General features: G+C 41.2%; 1 protein-coding gene across 18 annotated transcripts in view; it reads right to left on the bottom strand.

The window, feature by feature from the left end:
• Positions 1 to 586: 586 nt before the first annotated feature.
• Positions 587 to 9755, bottom strand: part of rimbp2 (RIMS binding protein 2) — a 227816-nt gene continuing 218647 nt past the window's right edge. For all 18 annotated transcript variants that reach the window (XM_039772064.1, XM_039772056.1, XM_039772059.1 and 15 more), the window contains one exon: positions 587 to 2183. In XM_039772064.1, coding sequence (XP_039627998.1) covers positions 1995 to 2183 — 189 coding nt within the window. In that variant the 3' untranslated portion in view covers positions 587 to 1994. The remainder of the gene's footprint in view (positions 2184 to 9755) is intronic.

Here is a 9755-nt window from a genome sequence, read left to right as displayed (position 1 = left end):
TTCTTTTTCTTTTTTTTCTTTTCTTTTTTTTTCTTTCTTACAAAATATCAAATTTGTCCTTAGAAAATAAGTGTATACATGCGCGCACGCACACACAACAACCAATTACCACAGCGAGGCCAATGAGTTTTGTCATTCTCTAGTAAGCTCACGACTGGAGACTTTATGGAACAGGTTACGTATTTGTTGAAGACACCGTAGGGGAAGGGAACCTTGCATGGCTTATAAACTCTGCAAAAAAAGGCAGTCTGAAAATCAAGTATAAACATTTAAAAACAATTTACAACTGGACAAAGTACAAAAAAGAGCAGCGCACACTCAAACAATATGTAGTATCATAAGCAGTATTAGAGTACTGGGACTTCACACCTGGGGCACTCTCCTCAGATGGGCTGTTTGGCTAAGCTCTGGTTTGTTAACTTGTTTAGTTTGGCAGGCTTGGATGTTTAAAGTTGGTGGTCTTTAGAAATGAAAGTTCCAGGTGCCATACTGTCAGTTGTGTAATCCATAAAGTAACATGCAGCTACCGACTGACGTTGGAGGAAGCCTGTGGGCCTCACAAAAGTCTGATGTGGTTTTCACTGGGGGGTCTTCCAGGACCTGCTGACAGAGAGGACACGTCTGATCTCGTAACGTTTCTCTGTTTAGTGTGCCACAGGTGGACAACTTCAAAAGATGGACTGCGTCCAGTGTAGGAATGGAGCAGAGGTTGTTGGATTTTTTTCTATAAAGGTAATAAAGCATTAGACTGAGAACAACCTGATTGGTTAAAGTAAATGCATTTGTTTGAAGTAGGCTGATGAGTTTTGTGCAGGGATTTTGTTTTATTTGCAAAATAACTGAATCTGAGCCGACTGATGGTTATAGCTTGGTACATGTAATGCGAGGTACAAGACCTAGAACTGTATACGGCTTCAAGTTTGTGAGGGGCCAGTACATTGTGATTTGTCTTGTATCACTGATGGATGCTCAACTTAAAGTTATAATCTTGGTAGCAAAGCACAAGATGATACAAACCAAAGATGAATGAAAGAGTGTGTGTGCATGGTTGTGTCTAAATTTGTATTTCCACTGATTGGTTGTTTCATCCCCAGTGCCAGGATGCCATGTTGAAACATTGTGCCCATTGTTTACTGAATATGGAGCTCCCGTCTGCGGAGTATTAGCTCCAAGTACAAGTATTAATGAGTCGTGCAAACCCGGGGAAAGTGTGATTTAGGGTCTGTCCGGGGTATGGGTGGTGTTAAGGAGCTCGCGATGACCTCAGCAGCTCACAGTTTCAGCCTGGGCTGTGTTGGGTGCAGCCTTGGACGGCCCCATGTTATGCGCTTCACTCCTGATTGCTACTTGGTGGCATGTTAATGAGATCAGTGCACACAAACATACAGTACTGTAACTGGACAGAGGACAAGACATTAGGCATTAATAAGGCAAGAACGTGGCTTTGCTCCAACTAGGGAATTCGTCAAATGTGGATGCAGTAGCAGGTTCCCAGCTTTAGAAGCACAGGACGCAGGTGTGTAAGTGATGTCTTAGGTGTTTTGAGTATTTGTATGAAGGTAGGCTTGATCAATACTGCAGTGGACCCCCAAACATTTGACATCCGTTGCACACTGTTTTAAATTTGTTTATCCAGTTTTGTGCTATTCATGAATTTGGTCCTATGGTGCCCCTTTTCTTAACTATTGTACTCTTAAATATTGAAAAGGGTTATAAAAAGGAATCTATAAGAGCATTGCTAATGTAAACAACGTTTCTTCACTTGACCACATTCATATAATCAAATAAATGTGACATATTAATATCTAGATCAACAGTTTCAACAGTTGGGAGTGCAGCTTTTAAAACATGGGTCATTCCTCTGGTGCATCTTTAATCCCCCAACCCCACTGCACAGTGTTTAATTTACAAGTGGGAAGTATTTGAATCCCCCCCAATCCCATAATACTTATGATGCATGTAGCCGAGTTTTACTATTTCGTGCTTCAGTAAACCTATTTTACACCCCCTAGTTTTTTAAGTAGTTTTTTCCCTTTAGAGAACAGTCCCTTTTTCTTTTTTCCAGACAAGTCCCTAGTTCTTATCGGACTTCCAGCCCCTATTGTTCCTGGTCCTGGTGGAGGCTGTTGGGTCACGGTTGGAGAAGGAGCTCTTCTGGGGTTAGCCATGTTTTCTGAGGGAACCTAGAAGAGAAGAACAAGTGAGAATCCATAGTAGTGGCAGGCGAGACTTGAAAGGTCACAGCAGTATTGAAGAGCTGCAGTCATGAAGCTACGCACAGGCAGTAGAATACTTGAGGTTTACGTTTTGTAAACAAGTATTCTGCACCGAGTAGTTGCACCAAGTTCTAAATCCACTGGCGTCAAGAAAGGGATTACAGTGTCTTAGGCTAAAGATGCATCCATGTGACCTTCTAGACATTCCCAAAACATGCAACTGGGGGACTGTGTCTGCACTTACACCTGTGGGTTTTGTGTTTTCATTTGATAAGCCATCGTAATCTTATACTTGGTGTTTCCAAACTTTGAGGTAACGCAATCTGCCTTGTTCATAGCTGAAGGTTTACAGCACCATTGTATTGGAGTGTATTGGAGGTGGTGTGAACCACAAGGGAACTGGCACAGAATGGCTCATGAGGCGTACTGCCATTTCATTGGGTAGGTTTTCAAATATTAGGAGTCATCTCAGTAAGAGATAGTAATGGATCCACACAGAGAAATCTCTGATGTTCTTCAGCCTCTCTCTTTAGAGCTTGTGTTATGTGTGGCCATAATGCTCACCCCAGTGAGAAGCAGCGCAGTTTAGCACTTTTAGTACTCTGCCAGTCAGATGCCCCTGTGTTTTGTGCTTTATACCCAACTTGGAGCTGGCCTGCGCTCTTATTGCTGAGGTGCTTCACTTATACTTGGCACTTTTTCTTCCAGTGAGTAAACCTTGTATACCTCAAGCCCTAAGGGAGACTTTCTGTTGGTCAGCAAACCACCCCAGCAGCACTTAACACAAAGCTCCAGTGACTTTTGTCAGCTTGAAAAGCAAGGTTGCAGTACTTCAAAGGATAAAAGGTTTAACTATAAACATAAGCAACACACAACTGCAAACATCATCAACGTGCACAAATGTTTCATTTTATCACAATTTTTTTGGTTGAAAGTGATGATAAAATATATTTGGTGTACAACACTCAGAGAAACAACTGAAGATACCAAATGTTTGTTGGCCTTGGCCTGTTTGGATCTAATGCATCACATCATGGGACATTAGGACCCTCAAAGAGAAATGCACACACTTGACTAGAAGCCACCTGGATTGCCACTGCATCTCATCATACTGCGGTTGTCACCATTGGTCAAATGGGGTGAACACCAGGCAGGGGACTAAATGGAGGGGAATGAACGGCAGCAAATGTGTGTTGGAGTCAGGTCAGTTAGCAGGCGTCCCAGCAGTGAGTGCGGCACAGTCAATGGCCCAGACTGAAGTCCATGGCAACCTTCTCCTTAGAGGTGTAGTCATCTGAAATTCTTTTTGTGGAGCAGGTTGGGTTTGACAGATTGTCTTAAAATTAAAGCTCAGTGTCAGAATGATCAGTAAGTGTAGTGCTCTAAGAAGTAACTGGTGTCTGCTAGGGGAAATCGGGGTCAAGTAGTGGTTAACTTGCAGTTGTTCAAGTCATGGACGCTATTGTTTGTGGAGTGGCCCCTCTGATCACTATTTCCAGCCAGGTGTGATCTTTATTTAAGTCTAGATGTTGAGAGGTCCTCCGTAGAGGTGGCCACGCCATTTGTGTAAGAAATGTTAACTGTTCATCAAACTAGTACATTTGTACAGTCCTTATTTTATTGTCCACCTGTCAGTTTGGATTTTGTGTCGTATGTCTTTATACAGCAGTGCTGTGACACACTGTCTAGAAAAGAAAATGAAAACAACTCTGACCCTCTTTATGCACAGAACACGTTTGTTTGCTTGTTATCCAAAGTAAGGTCTGTATTCTTCATGTTTCTTCACTTTTTAGATTGTGGCTTGTCTTGTGTTTGCTGGAGCCTGTCGCCAAGTTTGAAGGGAAGGTGACCACCAGACTTTTTTTCACTCTCATTACTTCAGCTCTAATTTACAATGCGAAGCCCAAGTGTGACAGGATCCTGTAGTAAATAAGGAGTTCAGCAGAAAAGTGGACACAGAACAGTAAAATGACCACCATTTGAGGTCCTAAATGCAGCCGAGGCTTTTATTAAAATAAATCCCAGGTTTTAAGAAGAATAACAAAGTGAAACATGGGAGTGGATGCAGAAATAGACAACTGTTGTAATACTGGTCAGTGTTTGTGATCAAATGTGAGGTACTGCAGGACTTGCTACAACTCCTTGTGTCTTTGAAATGCCACATACAGCTCAAGTGTCATTCACAGACTAACCACTGTCTCCCCCTACTACTGTGTGATGTAAATATTGAGGTAAACATTTGTAGCTTGTAGAGGGTGGGCTTGATATCCACAGCTTGATTTAAGGTCAGTCCTACCAGTGTTGTCAGTTTTTTCTGTTTGGCTTTTGCATGGAATCAGGGACTGATGTCCTGACTCCACACACACAACAATTAAATAACCACCCAGAAGTGCCTGGGCACACTAGAGTGACACCACGGACTTGTTTTTACATATTAAAGTGTACCACTTATTGTATATCTGACCTAATAGATGGTCGTCATGCTTGTAAAATGTTTACGAAGTAATAATTCCTTCCTTCATGTCAGAACCTCCACTCTAAAGATGAAGTGTGTGGCTGTGCAGTATGGCAGTATGGCGGTGTCTCACTTAGTCTGCATAAAGCCACAGTCCTGAACACATGAGAGCTGCTTAGCTGATTTCACAAGTCTGGAGGTCATTTGTTTTGGCCGCCTTCATGGTTCCTCTCTCTGGAGTCCCAATGACTAGTTAATCTACTGTTGTTGAAATATCTACAGTGAACATAACTGTGTTAAACACCACTGATGGTCAGTCACCTTCTAAAGGATGGGACTAAACTAAAAAGAATTACAAAATACAGAGCCAGTTGCCCATGCCGTTTGCATTAGATCTGCTTTGTAAAGGGTCTTGGTATCTTCACTTGTCCACTTACGTGATGACTATAGTGCCTTTTTAAGCTGTGAAATGAACACTCTTCTTCTGTTGCCAAGCAGGTGAGAAAGCAATGGGGGAAAAAAAATGCAGTGATGGAATTATATTAATCCAAAACATGAAAATGAACAGAACAAACATTCACTAGAAGAGCAGTCCAGACATTTGTAAAGCAAGTACATCAACACTAAAATAGCCATTTGAAATGCTAACATCTGTCTTAAACAGTATATGCTAGGCTTGTATTTTCAATTAAAAGTAAACCTTGAATTAAAGTAAAAGTAACTTTGTGTAGAATAAGAAAACATTGGTTTGTAAAGGGGAAAAAATTCAAAAGCAGATGAAGGACATGATGGTTGTGAAGGGAAGGAGCAAGTGATGCAGAAAAAAGATGGAAGTAGTTATTTGTAGATGGTGTTACAGTACGTAACAAGGACCCAGAAAAGGTGGTAGTCACTGGTAGGGCCATTGTGGCTAACAGAGTTCATGAAGCAAAATGAAGGCTTCACCGAGGATTTGGTTTGATGTATTACAGTTGAGGTTGTGGCACCAGTGCGACAGGCCAAAAGGCCTTGCCAACTGGTTGGATAACTTTTAGTAGGACACTGGTAAAAGACGTGACATGTAAGTAGTAAACTCATTCATTGGTTCTTTTTTTTTTTTTGTAAACATACTTTCCTGGGTCATAAGGGACAGTGTGTATCACAGCACGTCTGGTGAACCTAGTGTATTATGGGCAGTATTCAGTCATTAGGGAGTCGGGACCTGAATCACTAAAACTTTTATTGGAAAAATGGGAAAGCAAACTAGGGTATCCACAGAAAACATGGGGACAGCATGCAAACATAATGCCTTCATACCTTGAACAGAAGTTTCAATGACACAAGAATAACGGGCTTTGCTACAATCAGCTTTGACTTGGATGATCTGCTTGTAGTGGTGGAGCCCTTTCAGTTCACTATCTAAACTCCTTCCTTTATTTTAAACGCTCACCCCAACGTGTCATGCCTACTGGCTCAGTGACAAATGTTGCTTGAGTATCCAGGCACATGTTGTCCCTACATTTTCAAATGTTGCTTATTTGTGTATCCAAACCCCCCCAACAGTAGTATTTATCAGAACCTACGAAAAAAATCGTAGATCCTTCCCACCTTAAATTGCTTCTCACCTCTCCATCAGTGTATTTTGTCCTTTTAAATGTGTTTATAAGCAGCAAACAGCAAGCAGTCTACTATCACATCCCCCACCGGGCACAGTTTTCTCAGCTCAAGTCTGTTTACCTGCGTGTCAGTTGCTTGGAGTTGTATAGAGTGAGAAGTCAAGCAAAATCACACCTTTTATAAATACTATATCGTTATTTGGAACACATGCATTTCATGCGTGTTCCGTGTCTACAACAATCTACGTCAGGGGTGCCCACACTTATTTGACTTGCAAGCTACATTTAAAATGACCAAGTCAAAATGATCTACCTACATTAAAAATGATATATATATATATATATATATATATATATATATATACATACACACACACACACACACTGTATATATACTGAGTATCAGAAGTGGGTAGTAATGAGTTACATTTACTCCATTAACGTTTACTTCAGTAACTTTTTTTAAAAAATTGTACTTTTAAGAGTAGTTTTACTGCACCGTACTTTTTACTTTTACTTGAGTACATTTGTGAAGAAGAAATGCTACTCTTACTTTGCTACATTGGGCAACACTCTTATCGTTACTTTTTTCCATTAGATAAAGTCTGGCAGACAATTTTCAATCTGCTCACAGTGTCAGATCGGCTGTGAATTTATGCTGGCGCTGTTACTTAGAGTCAGATCAGGAGGGGCGGGGTGATACTGACGATAAGTTTACTTTCCTGGGGAAAGCGTCTGTCTGGAACAGAAGCTTGTCGATGTTAAATCCTCCTTTTCTTTTTCCATCACCTTTTCTAGTAAGATGGAACGACAAAGTTCCTCTGCAAGCTGAGCCAAGAACAGTCTTCTTTTCTCAGTGTCCCCCGTGCATGCCTTGCACAGTATAGGGTGAACAAGATCTAATTATGCAATTTTCATTACACTATAACTTATTAAGTTTATTACATAGAAAATCACCCAAAAATCCCGGACCATCAATAAGCGTGCAAACTGACGACATGAAGAATTGTCTTTGCACCGAACTGGAATCGTCCCCGCATAAATCAAAGTCATCCAGATGATCTGGATCTGCATAATTAGGTCTGGAGCACCCTGTACATGTGTGTCAATCACCGCCAGCATGTTGTTGCACACAGCAACTGGCCACCTGCATGTTCTTGTGCGTACTGAATAAGCCCCTGATCTGACTAAGTAACAGCGCCAGCATAAATTCACACCAAATCTGACAATGTTTGTTTTCAAATAATATTGCCTTAGTGTGGTGATGTTTTCACATATATTGTCTCTTTCTTTCAGGTGTGTAATAATAGAAACCACAGTATAGAGAGAAGTGTGTACATTGTAACAGGTACACACATAAATATAGGAAGGACGATCCTTGCGTGTGTGTGTGTGTGTGTGAGAGAACTGTTAACATTTGAATCTGATGATTGCATATAGCGCTGAAGTTACTGCTCTGTACTATTCTTTCCTCTGCATGTCCAGGAGTACAAAAGAAATGGCATACAGCAACAAGTCGGGACTGGCAAGATCGGGGGGAAAAAAAACACGCGTCACTGATTACAAACCGCCAGATGTTATGCGAATGAATATGAATAATCCGTGCCACAAACTTTTCAGAAATGTACTATATAGATCATAAAATGAATAATTCCAAATATCATATATACCTATGTCTTTTTTTTTTTTTGGACTTCTTAGACCATAAGGTGCATACTAACTCAGCGTAAGCAGGAACACTCAGTATAACTGAATACAAAAAAAACAAATCAAGTGACTAGTGAGATACGAAGAAGGCAGATTCGCCAGCGTTTGTGTGTCAGCTTTAATCCCTCCAGATGAGAGAACGTCCAGTTGCATTGTCTCAAAACACCACTCACATCTCCAGTTGTTCCCAGTTTCAAATAAAAACAAACAGCGTCAGATCTCTGGGGGTGGGGGGCGGTAGTATGTATCGTGATTTAGAGAGAATTAAAGGGGGGGGGGAAACGGTAACTTTTACAAGTCCTATAAATGTACACTGTGTGTTACAGACGCAAACCAAGTGTATGTATGTACTGTATAATATTAACAATAAGAGCAGCTCACTACTGAAAACAGCAAATTTAGGAGGCAGTGGGGATCAAATCAGGGACTCTTGATTACAAGTCAGCCAATCTTACTGCTACGCCACAGAAACTGTTCTCATTCCCTTAAACCTTTTGTGAAAGTGTTTAATTGATCTTTGGACTTCAGGCTTCATACTTTATACGGTTTATGCCAATGTTTTGTCATTTACTACTAAAATATGAAAAACATTTATTTTAACAATGTGTTTACACAGATTACTGTAGAAATGGAACACACATGAAATGCATGTGTTCCAAATAACAATCTATTATTTCCACTCTAAAACTCCAGTTCACTCCAGATAATTAATCAAGGCATGAGCTGGGAGAAGTTCGTGTACGTTCTAAGTCGGTAGGGGGATGGAATAGCTGGCTGCTTGCAGCTCGTCTTTATCGGCACATTTAGAGGACAAAAGATGCTGGCGGAGAGGTTAGAATGGTTTTAAGGTGGGCCAGATCTAAGTGTTTTTTCGTAGATTCTGGTAATTCCAATGTTAAAGGACAAAGGACACTGATGGAGAGGTGAGAAGTGATATAAGGTGGGACGGATCAACGAGTTTTTTTGTAGGCTCTGGTAATTCTAGTGTTAAATGAGTCAAGCAGTTTGGCAGTAGGAAACAACATAATCTGTGGCAGCATGGCATTGGCAGGTTAGAAAAAAGTGCGATTAGGAGGACCGTACTATGAAAGCTGCACCTAAAATAGCTAACTAAATAAATAGTATGTGATGTGACGTGTGACGAGCACCCGCTGCTCCTAAGTGATTGATGGGTGTGCTGCGGTTGTGTGACTTCAAACGGTGATGATGAACTGTGAATGCCTGATGTCACTTCACGTGAGCCACTAATGCCATAAATTCGGACAAGAGGGTGGCAGGGTTTAAGCGTTAGTGGTTAGACTCTCACTTGAATCCTAATGTAGAAATCCCTTCACGTATGAGAGGGACTGCTGCCTGAATGCACCCTTTAGCCCACCAGGTTAGCAATGCTGCATGTGGTTCCATGTTTCAAGTTGGGACACTTAGTAGATATACAAATCACACCCCATACTGTGGGACATCTGCACAAAGACAGCCAGCTAACTCTTGGGGATTTGCAGTATAAATTTTGTAAGTGATGTTTAATGTAGTAAATTGTTTGGAGTGGGTGCTGCTTGTCCTCATTTTTACTTGAGTTACACAGAGATGAGACTTAGCCAGAGATGATTGAAGTTCAGAATTGTGTTGGAGCAGCGAGTTCTGTGATGGGCTGAACTACCTGGTAATGGTGTGTGTTAGTGAATTAAAAAGGAGAGGCATGATGGGCTGTTCAGCGGAGCTGTGATGGAGGAAGAGATGAGGAGTGAAGTGATGAAAAGGTAGGGTTCTCATCTCAAAGACCAC

Source organism: Polypterus senegalus, chromosome 12 (genome assembly GCF_016835505.1).
Source record: "Polypterus senegalus isolate Bchr_013 chromosome 12, ASM1683550v1, whole genome shotgun sequence".
Taxonomy (NCBI): Eukaryota; Metazoa; Chordata; class Cladistia; order Polypteriformes; family Polypteridae; genus Polypterus; species Polypterus senegalus.
Note: the sequence above shows the minus strand (reverse complement) of the source record. Positions and strands in the feature narration are given on the sequence as shown.